This window comes from Gasterosteus aculeatus, chromosome 16 (genome assembly GCF_964276395.1).
Source record: "Gasterosteus aculeatus chromosome 16, fGasAcu3.hap1.1, whole genome shotgun sequence".
NCBI classification, from domain to species: domain Eukaryota; kingdom Metazoa; phylum Chordata; class Actinopteri; order Perciformes; family Gasterosteidae; genus Gasterosteus; species Gasterosteus aculeatus.
This window is the reverse complement of record NC_135704.1, coordinates 17,943,901-17,962,056: the sequence shown is the minus strand read 5'-3', so window position 1 is coordinate 17,962,056 and position 18,156 is coordinate 17,943,901. Positions and strand designations below refer to the sequence as shown.

The window sequence follows — 18,156 nt, the reverse complement described above, 5'->3', positions numbered from 1 at the left end:
TAGCTGACATACGCTCCTCCTTCTCAAACCCACCTCCTACTTCTCGCGTCCCACCGACCTCACCTCTTTCGCCCTCACTTCCCTCTTTCACCGCCCTCTCTCCTAACCAAATTCTTACCCTAGTAACCTCTGCCCGTCCGACCACCTGCCCTCTTGACCCCATTCCATCACATCTTCTACAATCTATCGCACCTGACCTTCTTCCGTTCCTTACCTTTCTCATCAACAACGCTCTGTCATCTGGCTGTTTTCCCAATTCTCTGAAGGAGGCAGGAAGAGTTAACCCTCTCCTGAAGAAACCTACCCTCAACCCTTCTGAAGAAAACAACTACAGACCGGTCTCTCTTCTTCCCTTCTTGTCCAAAACCCTTGAACGTGCTATCTTTAATCAACTCTCCTCTTATCTCCACTGTAACAACCTCCTTGACCCCCACCAGTCAGGTTTCAAGGCAGGCCACTCTACAGAGACTGCTCTCCTTGCTGTCTCTGAGCAACTCCACACTGCTAGAGCCGCCTCTCTCTCCTCTGTCCTCATCCTTCTGGACCTCTCTGCTGCATTTGACACGGTCAACCACCAGATCCTTATTTCCTCCCTTCAGGAACTTGGTGTCACAGGCTCTGCTCTCTCCCTTCTCTCGTCCTACCTCGATGGCCGCACCTACCGGGTAACCTGGCGAGGATCTGTGTCGGAACCGTGTCCTCTTACTACTGGAGTTCCTCAGGGTTCCGTGCTGGGTCCCCTCCTGTTTTCGCTTTACACCAACTCTCTTGGCGCTGTCATTTGCTCGCATGGCTTCTCTTACCACAGCTATGCCGATGACACCCAACTAATTCTCTCCTTCCCTCACTCGGACACCCAGGTGGCGGCTCGGATCTCTGCCTGTCTAACTGACATCTCTCAGTGGATGTCCGCCCACCATCTGAAAATCAACCCCGACAAGACTGAACTACTTCTCTTTCCCGGAAAAGACTCGCTTACCCAGGACCTGACAGTCAACTTTGGAAACTCTGTGCTAACGCCCACTTCGACTGCTAAGAACCTCGGCGTCACACTCGACAGCCAACTCTCCCTGACTCCCAACATCACTGCGACAACGCGATCCTGTAGATACACGCTCTACAACATCAGGAGAATACGTCCTCTTCTCACTCAGAAGGCAGCGCAGGTACTGATTCAGGCTCTTGTCATCTCCCGCCTGGACTACTGCAACTCCCTCCTGGCAGGTCTCCCTGCCACTGCCATTCGACCTCTGCAGCTCATTCAGAATGCAGCAGCTCGACTGGTCTTCAACCTTCCGAAATTCTCCCACACTACTCCACTCCTCCACTCTCTTCACTGGCTACCGGTGGCCGCCCGCATCCAGTTCAAAACACTGGTGCTCACGTACCATGCTGTGAATGGATCGGGTCCAGCTTACATCCAGGACATTCACATTATAAACACCCATTCAAGTAAAGTGTTACCGATAAGGCCAAATGTAAAGTCCTCGTGAGAAATCAAGTGCCTGACTAGCACTCTGCTTGTTTGACATTGACAGCTCTAATTTATATATATATATATATATATATATATATATATATATATATATATATATATATATAAAATATACACACGCACACAATTTGGGTTGTACTGTGAAAACTACAATCTCAATTGAATAAAATGTACAGCGAGCATACGTATAGTTTTGATTCTCCTTCGAGCTTTTAACATGATTCTTATTCATTTTTCAGCCTTCAGGCCAACAAATTATTCATACTAATTCCTACTCGCGTGTTATGAGCTAAAGTCTGACAAATATAAACCAACATGGAGGCCGTTAACACTAATTAACAGATCAACCAAATTATTACCCTTGTGGTTTTCTGTATTTCAGGGCCTCAATCTTTACATTGTTTGGCTGTCATTTTATAAACTTTAATATTCTAACAAGCGATGTGTCTGTGTACTTTCTCTGTACATTCACACATTAGGGTGAATATCTAGTTCATTTCTGTTTTGGGGATTCCTAAAGAAAAACAAAAGTTATGGCTCAATTCCTTCATAGTGGTTGTCCTCTATGGAAATTGAATGTGTAATTTTCGGAATCACGGTAGATTGGAGTGATTTTCTAACCTTACTCTAGAGAACGGCTTTGAATGCACCACCCACTGTAGAAGCTAACCAAGCCGAGTAAGAATGAGTTTAGATGCTAAGCAGTTTTAAACTTATTAATTATATGTTATTCTCGCACATGTCAAGTTACAGATTTCCTAAAGTAACTTAGTAGTCTTAGTTTTCTAACTTGGTTCACTGTTTAATTTAAGCAGCAGGACAAAATTTAAAGACAAAAATTAGTTTTTTTCTTGTCTATTTCCTCTCAGCATGCAGCGTCTCTACAGCAGGTTTCTCTCACATGAGCCAGGCTGCAGTATCTCAAGAGTAACAATGAGCTTCATAGATCTTCTAAACCAGGGGTAAAAAAAGGCATAGATCAGAGGGTTAAGACACGAGTTGAAATAAAACACACATATTACGATCGTAGCAGATGAGGCATCGAGCAAGGTGTCCTGGTCTGAGAGTGCAACACAATAATATGGGCAGAAGCACAACAGAAAGACGACAATAACAACACCAAGAGTCCTGGCGGCTTTCAGTTCAGATTTTTTAGCAGTTTTGTTCACTGAAAACTTGTGAGGTAAAACTGCAACATGAGACCTCATGACACGAGCCTGAGTCACAGCCACCACAAAGACTCTCATATACAGAACTAGGATGACAGTGACGGGACCAATAAAGGTGAAAAAGAGATCTGCAAGTCCAGCAATGTAGTTAATCACAACGACACACTCCCCAAAGCAGGAATTATACCTGCCTGGTTCTTCAAGGTTATCTTTCAGCAGCAAAGTTGAATATATAGCAGAACATGTCCAACACAGACAAACAGAGATCGTAACTCTTTTTTGTGTGACTTTGTTGGAATAATGTAGAGGCTCACAAATAGCCACATATCGGTCAACTGATATGAGCATCATGGTTCCTACTGAGGCAGAAGTAATAACGTATGCTACATACAGATACAGAATACAAACCAGGTCACCTAGAAACCAGCAGCCATCTATAAGGAGAATTTGAAAGAACATGATGAGGCCCACAAAGAAGTCTGAGACGGCCAGAGAGAGGAGGAGGAGGTTGGTGGGGGTGTGGAGCTGCCTTAGAAGAAAGGAAACAACAAGCGTATTCTTTTTTTTAGCAGCAGATTTCCTATTAATTATTAAGAAACAACATATTTTCATTTGAGTCTGAGAACCATTTCTTCCACTACTTATTCCCATGTAGCAGCTTAATAAATAAATAAAATGAATACCTGAAGTGGGAGATGGAGATGATGACCAGCAGGTTGAGAGTCACAGTGAGCAGAGAGATGGAGGATAATAAAATGTAAGTGAGCATAGATACAAAGTGAGGACGCACGACCTTCCTGCAGGAGGAGTTGAGATGAGGAAAGCAAAGTACATCATCTTCAAGACTTTTCATCCTCAGAGAGGAGAAACGATGCTGCTGTGCTCTTCATGCAACTGATGAAGCTCTTTTCTTCCTCCACATCCTCCTCCTCTTTTACTCTGGAGACAACTTGCTCAAAGTGGCTGAACTTCCCCCTTACTGTTTCATCTATCTTCATTGAGCTTCCTCCATGTATTTCACTTCATTCTATTCTTTTCACCCTTTTCTCCGAAACATCACAATTTCCATCATGCTCTGCAATGGGAAAGACCGAGGCACATCTCAACACAGGCAGAGTCTCACGACGGTAGTGACCGGAAATAGTAGAAGAGAGGGTTCAGTTTCCTGAAGAAACCCAGCTTCCATCCGTCTGGAGTTAACTATACGCACTTTCTTTCATAAATTCTGGACCGAGCAAACTGCTTAATCATCTCCACCATGACAGTCTTTTGACCCTCACCTTTCAGGCTTCAAAGAAGGATATCTTTCCTTTCTGTCTCTCAGAAACTCGACACTGTCAAAGCAGCCTTTCTCCCCTCTGTCTTTATCTTTCTTGACCTTGACTGCATTTTATACAGTTACACATCAGATCTTTATTTCCTCCCTGTTTTATGATGGCACATACTGTACATTTGCATGATAATGTGTGTGTATATAGAATGTACATCAGAAGTGAATATCATGTTCATGTACGATGTGTCTCTGCAACAGCATGCATGGTTACAGAAGAACAAGGGGTCAGTGATGGAGCCTTGACAAAAGGTCAGATGTGCAATAGAAAAAAAACAGATCATGTCAAATGTAAAGCTCAATTTTAAGAGGATCGTGGAAAACTTAGTCTGAATCAGCTAAATACAGTGTTGATATGTATAATTGACAGGAATTAGGAGTCTGTGAGTGTTTACTCGTGGCAATGTGTCAAGGAATCCCTGAAAGTGTGCAAACATTGTTTGGTCCACACTCTGACTGGCTGGCCACACCTGGCCTTCACATCTGTGTGGTCTTCCGTGGAGGTAAAACTCTGCTTTACAGCACTTATAATAAAGCTGTCAAACTCATTCATGCGCTGTTACAATCCAGGTCATACCTCTCTGGGTTTGATCTGTGCAGTTGAGCTACAGGATATTTTTCTTTTTTTTCCTTTTTAAACACACAAGTTGTCCAACTAGTTGCAAATCGCACATATCCAATGTTAAATAAATATAGACATAAAAAGACTTTTGTTTGATTGTTTTAAACCAAAGAAAAAATGTTTTTCCAAAAAATGTAACAAAGAGGCCATGTCTATTGTTTACTATCTATCCAACTACACGTTTCCTCTCTCCTGAAGTGCTCTTTATCATTCTAGATTGTTTTGGTTTGAGAATTCTGGTGCTGGAAAAGTTGGCCATAGAGATGTCCGACTTCTCTCGATAGTGTTAAACAACGGCACTCGGCTTGTGATGCTCAAAGTGCTGAAAGAATACAAAGATTTTGGTGGAGAATTTGTTGAGTGCATATTGTGAGTGTCTCAAGAACTCGTATGTTCCACCACAAAAAACATGCTTATTAAAAGTGTCCCTGAGCAGGACGCCTAACCTCTAATTGCTCCCCGGGCAAAATGTAAAAAGCCATGGGTTAAAAATGTAATGCAAGTTGCTTTGGATAAAAGCTAAATGACTTGTAAGGTAATGTAATGTCACTCACATCCAGATACCAGAATCAGCTAAATACAGTGTTGTTATGTATAATTGACAGGAATTAGGAGTCTGAGTGTTTACTCGTGGCAATGTGTCGTGATGGGTTCCCTGAAAGTGTTCAAATATTGTTTGGTTCACACTCTGTGACTGGCTGGCTACACCTGGCCTTCACATCTGTGTGGTCTTCCGTGGAGGTAAAACTCTGCTTTACTAAACCTTCTTTCTGACATAGTCAAACAGCTTTGTCCGGCTAACTGAGTACTGGATAGTATCCCTGCACGCTTACGGATGTAAGATGTTTTTAACACTGTTGGGTCCAGTATTTTATCCTTGGTTAACTCATCTCTCAGCTCAGGGTGTGTTCCAGCCGCTTTGAAACATGCTGTTGTGCAACCACTCTTAAAAAAGAAAAATCTGGATCCGTTAGTTTTGTCTAACTTTAGACCTATTTCTAAATGACCCTTTTTATCTAAGGTCTTGGAGAAGGTGGTTTTTAATCAACTTCAATCATTTTTAGATGATTTTAGTATTCATGAAAAATTTCAGTCTGGCTTTAAGCCCCGCCACCGCACTGAAACGGCCCTTCTAAGAGTCTACAACGACCTCCTCTTAGCTGTAGATTCAGGAAATTCTGCTGTTTTAGTGCTCTTAGATTTGACTGCTGCCTTTGACACTGTCAACCACTCTATCCTTGTATCCCGACTCAAGCAAAAAGTTGGCATTACTGGTATAGCCTTAAAATGGTTTGAATCCTACTTGACAGATTTTTCTGTCCACATTGGTAACTGCTCTTCATCTGTTGCCCCTCTGTCTTGTGGGGTCCCCCAAGGTTCCATTTTGGGACCAATGCTATTTTCTCTGTATATGCTGCCCTTTTTTTAAAAAACACAACATCTCTTTCCATTGTTTTGCTGATGATGTAGAGATGGGAGAATTTGTTGAGTGCATATTGTGAGTGTCTCAAGAACTCGTATGTTCCACCACAAAAAACATGCATATTTAAAATGTCTCTTTCCAGAAAATCATGGCCCAGTCTCTCTATATCTCTATGGGGTCGTCATGGCGCAGGGGGTAGAGAGGGTGCGCTGGGAAGCACAGGGTTGGTGGTTCGAGTCCTGACTGCCTCATGTTCCATGTCGAAAGTGTCCCTGAGCAGGACGCCTAACCTCTAATTGCTCCCCGGGCAAAATGTAAAAAGCCATGGGTTAAAAATGTAATGCAAGTTGCTTTGGATAAAAGCTAAATGACTTGTAAGGTAATGTAATATCACTCACATCCAGATACCACCAAGTGATTGGAAAGTTGGTATCCTTCATGTGGTGGAGCCACTGCAGCGGAGCATGATCCGTTTCATTGTTCACCAATGTTGCTGTTGTGGAAAATGAATACAGGCAATAAACCTGTTTCCCACAGGTTGAACTTGGAAACTTTGGGACACAAGCAATTGTGGCTAATTCTAACTTAACACAATCACAGATATGAGTTATTTGATGCGTGTATTTTAGAAAAGTGTGATTTGAGTTTGTTCACACAAAAAATGCGCCTTTACTTCTGTTGTCAGTGTGGGGGCATTTCTTCTGGGTGTAATCACAAATGTGAGCGGATGCACACTTTGAGGTAAATAAATTCAGTGGTTCCGAAAGTTCAATTTCAGGCCTTCATGTCATTCATACAAATTCCCAAACTAAAACGAACACTTACAGGTGAAGTTGATCTCATTTGGGTTTAAGAAAAAATTGTGCTTAAGCCAGTCCCATTAACATGTCTTTCCAGTAAAGGAATTGACTAAACCAAACACAACTTGGATTTGGTAATCTCACTAGGTTTCCATGGAAATATGGACTAGCCAACGGGCTCAACGAAGTTTATGTCATGTCTGTTGCGCTTGTCTTTTGTTTTATCTCTTAGGTAGCAAGAGAAGTTGTTTGTATGGCCACACATGTTTGTATGGCCATACAAACAACTTGTCTGCCGTTGTATTTGTTAAAATTTTATTTCATAGTGTTCTACCATTGTGTGCGTGTGCCTGTGTGTCTAAAATTTGGATTTAGCTAAAGCCATAATGAGGCACCTCACCCAGTTGTTCTCTGGACAGCCGATTCACCGGGGCAAATAAATGCAGTGTCTTACAATAGTAAAAGATATCCTTCTAGGGAAATGTCTGCTTAACGTGTAAGCCGTTTTCAGCCTCAGCCTGCCTCAACCAACCCTAAGCCATGTGGCAAGTGTGGCAAACCCCCTACACATGCATGGACTGAATGCCCAGCAAGAGATGTTGAATGTAGAAAATGTCAAAAGAGGGGACACTTTGCATCTTTGTGCTCAAAAGCTAGAATCCATTGAGGAGGATTATGTGGCGGCTTATTTAGGAGCTGTTGACCATCCACAGTCGTCTACATGAACTGAAATGCTTACCCGATGTGCTTTACAGTGGACACAGGGGCATCCGTGACTCTGATTCCAGAAACAGAATAGACGCAAGATAAATACAGCAGCTACATAGTGACACGCCGACCTCTACTGGGCCCTGCCAGTCAACCTCTGTATGTCAAAGGGCAAGTGCATGCTGTCATTCAGAGAGGCGACAGAAAGTTTGAGCAGGAGGTGTTTTCACCGTGAAAGACCTGACCACACCCTTATGGGGCCTGCCAGCCATTTGCAGAAAATGGAGGTCATAGCCCGTGTTGAAGAATCAAGGGAACGGTGCGCACTCTCCCAGCCACAGCCATGGAGGCGGAACAAGAACTGGAAAGGAATGCCAGTGTCACCTCTGCAACTACAACCACAGTGGCCTGATCTCAAGGAATTCAAAGGACACTGCGTTGAAACTGCAACAGCAACAAACATTCGACCGGAGACACCCACTCAAACCCTGCCACCTCTTCAGTCTGGACAGCAGGTTTGGATCAGACCCTCACGCACTAGAGGGACAGTTGTGGGCCATGCACCCACACCATGCTCATATACGGTGGAGCCCCCGGATGGAGGACGGCTGCGACGCAACCGTTCACACCTCAGGGAAGTGCCAGTGCCCCCAACATCAAGTGACGAGGTCAGAGAGACTTTCTAAGCTTCCTGAAAGACTGAACCTTTGAACACTAAACACACTACGAAGGACAAAAAAGAAAAACACAAAGATATAAAATCAAAAGAAAAGTCATGATGTTCAGTTTGAAAAGTGAAATGTCAAGTCGAAAAGCTGTGTTCTGATGTAATGCATTTAGTGAGTAATCTCATACGATAGCTACAGTAATGTAATTTCTCAGTTTAGACTTTTAAGTTTCAATAAGAATTTGAGTTAGGCAACTAGAAAGTAGCCATATTGTTGAAGGCACTTTGTCATGTTGAGGTTCTGACAAAGCAGTTAAACTTTTATTATACTTCTTCTCACACGATATACGTGTGAAGTATAAAAAAAGGTTGTTCAGTCGTATCCTAATGGTTGTGTCCTTGAGTATATAGGCACAATACACATATGCTTTATCTACTTTTTCTGACAGTGTATAAGCGATAAAGAACATAAATATATTGGAATATGATATAAGTTTTAAGTTTTCTTTTGTTTTACACTTTTGTCTTATCTTGTGTTTTATCAGACCGTCCATATTTTAGGCCCCTTTTTCATGACTGTAAGCATAATTCCTTCTATGGTGAACGTGTGTTTAACCTTACGTGGTCTGTTGATCAATGCTGACATGATCATTTCTAGCTCTTAATCAAATATAACATGAGACAATGACATGTTCATCTGGAGTTTATTCATGTTTGTTCCAGTTTGAAAAGTATCTGTTCAGTGTACAAAACTTTTGTTGGAGTTGAGTTGAGTTTGTTGTCGTTGTTATGGACATACACACATGCACACACACATTGAGACCCACTGGGCCTCACAGCTTTCGGCATGAAGGCCATTACCTGTCGCTGTGTACCTCTGCAGCCAAGGCAACTTTCACACCTGCTCTCATTAGTGTCACATTCTGACCTCAGTGCAATCGGAGATGTTACTGTGAGACGAAACAAGGCAACACTAAGGCAAGATGCAATCGTTGCACAACAGACCAACTATTCCCAGGTTGGGGTTGTTAGTTTGAGGCAATTTCTTTTTTTATGATTAAATATTTGTGATGCAACCCCTCAGAGGACCTGATCAACCCAAATTCAATAAAACGTAATATCATTATAATTGTGAGAAACAAAAAGGTCCTTTTTAGTTGATGAATGAAAAAACAAACAGCTGATGTGTCTGCCGACATGAAATCAAAACAGCAAAGCAGTTTAGTTTTTAATTACAGTGACATTAAACACAGTGAGCGTGCGTTCTTACGTATGACCACAGGCCTGAACAAACATCCTTGTTGTGAATACAGGGAGAGAGAGATGTTTTATCTCACAGCGCTATGCTCCTCTTCCAGTTTAGTCTCAATGATTTGAATTTGTTCCCGACCACAACATGTTCATCCAACGCTGTGGCTCTCCACTAAACAAAGGCTGAGGGCCAAACTCAATACTTTGAGATTTGTCAATGTTAGTTTGTTCACATACACCCAATTAGACCATCTATTTATAACCTGATTCCAGATGGTGTGTCTTTGTTTGAAGCAGCTCTATAGAGTATTAACGCAGCTAACGCAGCTTTGTTTACTTCCAGTTCGCGTTGACTCCTGACAGGAAACCGCCGCGCGCTGCCGTCAGTCAGATGTAGAGAGCTTTTTCCATTGGAGGTAAAACAAACGGTAGAACCGTGCAGAGGAATTCCTCCACGTGTCAAACAGAAGGGGGGTGAGTGGCAAACGGACCACTTTAGGACTGAAAGGGCCCGGAACATGTTGGTAGCTGCTCGGCTACTTCCATCTCAACATCTAACGTTACCCTGCACACGACCACCACTGTGTCCCTAAAAGACGGTGGTTTGAAAGCGTCCTGCTGAATGTGGGGACATTGTTGGCACTTCCACCAGGTGGAATTCTGCCTCCAAGATGATCACACGTGTGTAGTAAAAATATAATTAAACAACTGTCAGAAATACACACTTTCTAAAGTGATTGACTCGTTCATTTATGAGATTTAGTCTTGAGTCTTTAGTTTAGAACAGCGATTCCTAAAGTGTGGGCCTGCAGGTGGCCCGCGAGAGGTCATTTACAATAAATAATTAAAATGTTTTTAATTTTCAATTTTGCAAAGTTTGAAATGAATATAAAAAGATGTCAAATGGGGCGCCCTCTTGTAGTATTAAAGTAAATATATATGAGCTCCGGAGAAAATGGTACACAAAACATACATTGTCGGTTAATACATTTTTAATCGGTTAAATTCTTAAGGTCATTTAATCATCCCTAGTTTATGTTTTGATCAGAGTTGTGATTAAAGGTTTGGGTGGGCCGCAAAAGATTTTCAGATTTCAAATTAGGCCGCGGCATTCTTGAGTTTGGGTGGTCTGTTGATCTTTATTGTCATCATAGTTCTACATACAGGTGTATTTGTGATGGCAGTGGAGCTGATAATAAGTGTAATCAATGCTCACATGATCATTTCTAGCTCTTAATCAAATATAACATGAGACAATGACATGTTCATCTGCAGTTTATTCATGTTTGTTCCAGTTTGAAAAGTATCTGTTCAGTGTACAAAACTTTTGTTGGAGTTGAGTTGAGTTTGTTGTCGTTGTTATGGACATACACACATGCGCACACACATTGAGACCCACTGGGCCTCACAGGTTTCGGCATGAAGGCCATTACCTGTCGCTGTGTACCTCTGCAGCCAAGGCAACTTTCACACCTGCTCTCATTAGTGTCACATTCTGACCTCAGTGCAATCGGAGATGTTACTGTGAGACGAAACAAGGCAACATTAAGGCAAGATGCAATCGTTGCACAACAGACCAACTATTCCCAGGTTGGGGTTGTTAGTTTGAGGCACTTTCTTTTTTTATGATTAAATATTTGTGATGCAACCCCTCAGAGGACCTGATCAACCCAAATTCAATAAAACGTATTATCATTATAATTGTGAGAAACAAAAAGGTCCTTTTTAGTTGATGAATGAAAAAAGAAACAGCTGATGTGTCTGCCGACATGAAATCAAAACAGCAAAGCAGTTTAGTTTTTAATTACAGTGACATTAAACATTACAAAAATAAGAGTTCAAAGCCAGGCAAAAAGCCACCCGCGGCGCTCCTTCCTGCTCCTTTCCTTTCCGTTCTTTTCAGTTCCTAGTTAAGTATTCATCACATATTGCCTCAAATTGGTCACAGATGCGCTCTGCTGTGTGAGTGCCTTTGAAGCGGTTGCAGGGCAAGAGATTAGTCTTTAGCTGTATCCTCTCTGCATCTCTCTCCATCCAGTGCACAGTGACACCAAGGAATCCCCTCATCTTGCGATCAGACCAAATGTCCACAGTGACTGAAACATGGTCAGTGTTGCTCAATTGAGTCTTTAACTTTGAACGTCTCTGCTCAGCAAGGCTCTCTGTTTTTGTGGTCAGCGTTCGGCGACAGACTGGGGTCCAATTGTGAGATTGGCTGTTGTGATTCATCTATGATGCTTTTGTTCATCTGGTATTCTTCATACCTGTACCAGAGAATAATATGAAACCCTTATAGCCACACATGTTGTATTTGAAACTACTCTTTCACTAAAGTAAACCAAACGAAACCAAAAATAAGCTAAACAATATTCCCATTAGTTAAGAACTGCACTATAATAACCTATTGCATCTCTGAACAGTACTACTATAATCGTTATTATTTCATTATATACTGTATATATCCCAGTAGTGCGCTGCCTCACAGACCTAGACTACGTAGCACTCCATGTGTCCATGCGCTGCCTGCTGTTTGGGCAGGATATAAAAAGGGAAGGCTAATGGTGCATCAACTGTGACTGTGTTATGGTACTTTAAAACGAACGTTGACATGATGTTGGCCAGGTGCTCTCTGCACGCACACAGGTGGTGCCCATTGTTTCACAGATGCAGATAAACTGAGAGCGGCGCGCCGTGTGAAAATGATTTTCTTGGAAGTCTTCTCGAGTCAAAAGGCGCAAGTCCAAGTGAAGTCACGAGTCATTGATGTTAAAGTCCAAGTCGAGTTGCAAGTCTTTGTACATTTTGTCGAGTCTGACGTCATCAAATTCATGACTCGAGTCTGACTCGAGTCCAAGTCACATGACTCGAGTCCACACCTCTGGTAAATTATATCTAGCGCCGAGTAAATATCATGTATCTATCATTACTTGCTGGTCAATAGGACACTCGCGGCTGACTACTGACTAATGACTTCTCTGGTGGAGAAGGAGGCGGGGCTGATAAGTGTGCTAAAAGCGAGGGTGCAGGGGTATTGTATTGAATTCTGATATTGTATCGTAACTATTGGTCTCACAATATTTATTGCAGTTATTGTATCGAAGTAATGAGTTTTTAATTGTGTCTCTCTGCAATTGAGTTTGACACCACCGCTTTATCCTACTCAACACTGGTGTCCCTCGCTCACAGACGAACGCGTTTTGGACCCGGCCCGTCACCAAAACTTTAAAGGTGAAACTAAAAATCTCAGGGAGAAGAAGAAGAGATGTCTGGAGGAAGGTGCATCAAAACATTTTAAAATCTCAGATTTATTTAGGAAACCACAGACTGTTGACACACCCAACATGCAACACTACTACATCAGATCCAAATGTTATTAAAAAAACAACAACACATGAAACATTTGATATGAAGTTTCTTTGTAATTATCCAAAATATTGTTAAGTGCATTTTTCCAACTAGGCCACTGACTGGTCGATACATGCGATGCATTGAGTTGGCGATGCATCGTGCACTGAGTGGGCCGATCTGACAGTAACTCCTGTAATGGTAAAAATATGTTATAACAGTGTCTTGTGCTAAACCTTTCTCTTAAGCGTCTGTGTTTGACCCTCATGTGCAAAAGCAGAAAAGATTTAAGGTTTCCATATGCAGCTGTGTCTGAAAAATTGAGTTAACTTGCTCTCACAGGCACTCGTACAAAGGAGCAGTGTGTGTTACCCTCATCTTAACCTTGGTTCTTATCTCGACTTGGTTTGCAACTTCTCATACCTGCCACTGAGGATGGCCTTCCTATGTGTATTTTTTTACTGCTCGGAGACGCCATCTCCATAGAGCACTGTGATACGTGCTGGTGTATTTGGCCTCCTGCTTGCAAGCAATAAATGGACCTTTTGCAACTTTGACCATTCATCAAGAGTCTGTTTTTTAATTAGATGAACATTGAAAGAATTCATTCTCTTCTCCCGAACAAGTTTTATTAAAATATTCCACAACACTCCAGAGTTACTTTCTTTCCCCAGTGCGTCTCTGCCCTTAAAGGTCTCACAATGCCATTAAAGACCTGTTCAAGGCAAAAAAGACAACACCATTTTTATATTGGTCAAAACATTCTTGAACTTATTTATTGTATGTTAGTCTCACACATGTCAGGCAACAGATATCCTAGAGTAATTTGATTTGTAGAGGTTTTCTGAGTTGGTTCACCGTCTCATTTAAGCGGTGTATGTATGTATTAACAATGTAAAGACACAAATATGATCTTCAAGTGTTTGTACACTGGACCAAGACTGGACCAAGAAGTGTTTGTAGAGTTCACTAGATCAAGACGTCTATATCTGTTATTAAATTCTCAACACGATCAAGTACATTTTTCTTGTTTTATTCCTCTCAGCATGCAGCGTCTCTACAGCAGGTTTCTCTCACATGAGCCAGGCTGCAGTATCTCAAGAGTAACAATGAGCTTCATAGACCTTCTAAACCAGGGATAAAAAAAGGCATAGATCAGAGGGTTAAGACACGAGTTGAAATAAAACACACATATTACGATCGTAGCAGATGAGGCATCGAGCAAGGTGTCCTGGCCTGAGAGTGCAACACAATAATATGGACAGAGGCACAACAGAAAGACGACAATAACAACACCAAGAGTCCTGGCAGCTTTCATTTCAGATTTTTTAGCAGTTATGTTCATTGAAACCTTTAGAGGTAAAACTGCAACATGAGACCTCATGACACGAGCCTGAGTCACAGCCACCACAAAGACTCTCATATACAGAACTAGGATGACAGTGACGGGACCAATAAAGGTGAAAAAGAGATCTGCACGCCCAGCAATGTAGTTAATCACAATGACACACTCTCCAAAGCAGGAATTATACCTGCCTGGTTCTTCAAGGTTGTCTTTCAGCAGGACACTGTGAAGGAAAGCAGAACATGTCCAACACAGACAAACACAGATCTTAACTCTTTTTTGTGTGACTTTGTTGGAATAATGTAGAGGCTCACAAATAGCCACATATCGGTCAACTGATATGAGCACCATGGTTCCTACTGAGGCAGAAGTAATAACGTATGCTACATACAGATACAGAATACAAACCAGGTCACCTAGAAACCAGCAGCCATCTATAAGGAGAATTTGAAAAAACACGATGAGGCCCACGAAGAAGTCTGAGACGCCCAGAGAGAGGAGGAGGAGGTTGGTGGAGGTGTGGAGCTGCCTTAGAAGATAAGAAAACAACGAGCTCATCATTATTTGTAGCAGCAATCTAGATATAAGAAATTACTAACATTAATGACATTTAAGTCTGAATCATTTGTTCCTATCTACCAGCTTAATGCATTGATTGAATACCTGAAGTGGGAGATGGAGATGATGACCAGCAGGTTGAGAGTCACAGTGAGCAGAGAGATGGAGGATAATAAAATATAAGTGAACATAGATACAAAGTGAGGACGCACAGCCTTCCTGCAGGAGGAGTTGATATGAGGAAAGCAAAGTTCATCTTCAAGACTTTTCATTCTCAGAGAGGCGACACGATGCTGCAGTGCTCGTCATGCAACTGATGAAGCTCTTTTCTTCCTCCACATCCTCCTCCTTTTTTACACTGGAGACAACTTTCTTAGTGGGAGTGACTGAACTTCCCCTTCCATCTTCATGGGGCTTCATGGGGCTTCTCCATGTATTTTACTGTAGAGTTTGTTGAAGAAACCTGCCGCAATCCTTCTGTTCCTTAAGTTAACTACTACAAGCCTGTTTCTCTTCTGCCATTACTTTGTAAAACTATTTAAGCAACTGTCTTCCTACTCGATCTCCACCATAAGTCTTCTGGACCCTCACTAGTCGGCCTTCATAGCAGGCCACTCCACAGAGACTGCCCTCTTTGCTGTTTCTGAGCAACTCTGAACAAACTCTGCCAAAGCAGCCTTCCACTTTTCTGTCCTTTTCCTTCTTGGCCTATCTGCTGCATTTGACACAGTGAACCACCAGATCCTTATTTCCCCCCTTCAAGATCTGTTTCTGAAACTTGTCCTCACCACTGGGATCCCCCAGGGTTCGGTCCTGGGTAGGGTTGCCACCTTTATTACAGAAAAATGAGGGACACTACAGCTGCTTTACAATGACAGGTTTCACTTAAAATATGATCTGTGCAGTAGCAATATTTCCTGCATGCTTTTAGCGCTACATTTACATGTTCAGGCTAACGCTGGCTCATTAGTGTATAAATAAGAACAAGTTAATGTTGCCACAGTGGCAAGATACTCCCACAGAGAAGAGATGAGCAGAGCCTCGCCTGGAAAAGAACGACAACTGAGCTAATCCTTTACCTTAACGTGGTGACGCCACGGCTGCCGTTCGGTTTATGTTTGACCCAAGGGAGGTAACTGAAAGGCTACGCTAACATTAACTTTAACCCATTTGGCGCCAAATGCAGAAAGTGGTGCGCATTTATCAACGAGACTTGACTTTATTTTTTGTTTGTTTAAGTTAAAGTCGGTCCGCAACGTTACGCCTTTCTACAAACCGAGGAAGCTAGATAACTTTTAGTGGCCTCAAACTCATGAGAAAGTCAAACTAGAAAAACATTTGATGCATCATGTATTTATCTTGATAGGAGCCTCTAGTTCGATCTAACGGCACTGTGTCCTGACGCGGACAGTGAAAGCTATTATATGCAGTGGCGTGGGGAAAGTTTCTGAGGAAGCGAGACGCAACCTCTAATATGTGGCTTGTTTCCCTTGAACTCGGAGCACGAGATCAACTTGTCCCATCTTCTCCACCGGGGGAGTGTTTAAAATACGCAGATATATTTTTTTGCTTGCCACTTGACATATTGTTTGATGCTCTCTACCGGCTGGTGGAAGTCTGCACGTCTCTGTGTGCTTTGGGGCGGAGCTAGCGAACACGAAGAGACTGAAATGTATGTCTGTCCGCTGGTACGTGTGTGCGCACATACGGACACATGTGCACACGTGTTGTAGTGGAATCGCCGTGCGTGAAAAACAAACTGGCGCCCCCCTGTTATAATGGTAGGGGAAACATTGAAAGTTACTGTGATGAGAGAAACTAGTAAGACTCACTTAGGCGACGGTGAAAGAGCTTTTATTTATGGGGCGCCGTTTGTTAAATGTTGCACGTTCTAAAATCCTGCGCAGTTTTGCTACATTTAGCATTATCATATGAACAAAAAAGCACGACAATATTCATATGTCACTTTTTCAAACATTTAGAGAGAAATTCATGCAATAACTTTTCCAAGGATAATGTTTGGCTGTTGTTTAATCTAAATGTAAATGTTAAATGTAAATCTTCACTCTACATATCAGTTACAATATTGACGGTAATTCAAGCTGCGGCAAGCCAATCTGGCAAGTCCGGATGAATTATCTCTTTGTTATAGAACTGGGGTGTTAAACTCATTTTAGGTTCCCCACAAGACTTCAACGTGGACAGTATGTGGCCCCCCTACCTAAAATGAGTTTGACACCCCGGCTATTTGGGGTGTTGAAGCGGGATATCTTATTTTTTGGGGATTTGGTTTCCCGGATATGTTGTTAGCATCGATGGTGATTTTGGCGAACCTTTAACCAATGTTTAACCTCCGCAAAATGACGATGGACCTCGGTCCGGGTCATGCCTATAGCAGAGCACGGCTAACTCACTGGCGTTGGCGTCCTTTTACCGACTGTGGTTGCTTTCATAAATAAAACAGTATTTGGCTCGAAAGGTAATGAGCGCCTACATTACACGATAATTTTTAGCAATAGTTTTACCGAAAAGTTAGCTAAAACTAACGGTCTGCGTCAGGAGACAGTGCCGGTAGTTTCACTTAAATTATTCTAACTACTAACATTAGCCTTAAAGATAGTGGTGTAGACAACACAAGCTAACGTTAGCAGCTGTAATCAGCTGGTTCTCTCAAATTTATTTATTTTTTTCTGATGGAGCAATCTGGTTTACCTTAATAGATTGATTGCAATTTATATTCCATGTATGCATAGATGGAGGAGTCACAAAATGTTCTTTCACTGAAAATTCAATATGTACAATATTTTTGGGGCTGTGGGGCGTGAACATTTTTCTTCAAAAGTGGGTTGTGACAGAAAAAGTTTGAGAACTACTGAGTTACGTAATGCTAACAAAATATCCCTCCTTAAAAATGTGTTTCTCTCCCACATCCATTCATGTGTAGAGAGAATGCAATGAGTCTGCCATCTCAATGCCAATGCTATTAATTTGCAAATTATTAGTGCCGTGTTCACACAACTCACTTGATATTTTTAATGAAAATGAAAACCTGCTACAATTAAGAACCTTTTCAGGCCACAACAAGGCCAGAGTGTTTGTTAGAGAAGACCGTCTCAAACACACAAAACAAATTAGCGGCCGCGCCGCCGACGTAGGCTCATGCTCCAGCGTATGACTGCGGGGGACGACGTCCAGTCCTTCCTGGAGGCCTTTGAGGCGCCGGCAGAGGCGTGCGGCTGGCCGGGGGGGGAGTGGCCGGTCCGGCTTTTGCCTCTCCTGGCCGGGGAGGCGCAGACTGCGGCCATGGGGCTGCCACCGGCGGCGCGGCGCGACTACGCCAATGTAAAAAAGGCCTTGATGGACAGACTTGGGCTGTTGCCGGAAGACCATCGCCGGCGATTCCGCGAAGCCAGGCGGGGGCCCGGGAACCGCCCGTTCGCGTT

At 42.5% G+C, this 18,156-nt stretch overlaps 1 protein-coding gene and 1 pseudogene across 1 annotated transcript; both read right to left on the bottom strand.

The window, feature by feature from the left end:
* Window positions 1–2,375: 2,375 nt before the first annotated feature.
* On the bottom strand, window positions 2,376–3,725 carry LOC120834327 (trace amine-associated receptor 13c-like; annotated as a pseudogene).
* Window positions 3,726–13,838: 10,113 nt separating this feature from the next.
* On the bottom strand, window positions 13,839–15,004 carry LOC120834410 (trace amine-associated receptor 13c-like). Its single transcript, XM_040202390.2, has 2 exons — window positions 14,819–15,004; window positions 13,839–14,684 (listed from the first exon to the last, which is right to left on the bottom strand). Exons 1-2 carry the CDS (start codon window positions 14,983–14,985, stop codon window positions 13,868–13,870), a joined length of 984 nt encoding a protein of 327 aa, XP_040058324.2. The 5' UTR covers window positions 14,986–15,004; the 3' UTR covers window positions 13,839–13,867.
* Window positions 15,005–18,156: the final 3,152 nt, after the last annotated feature.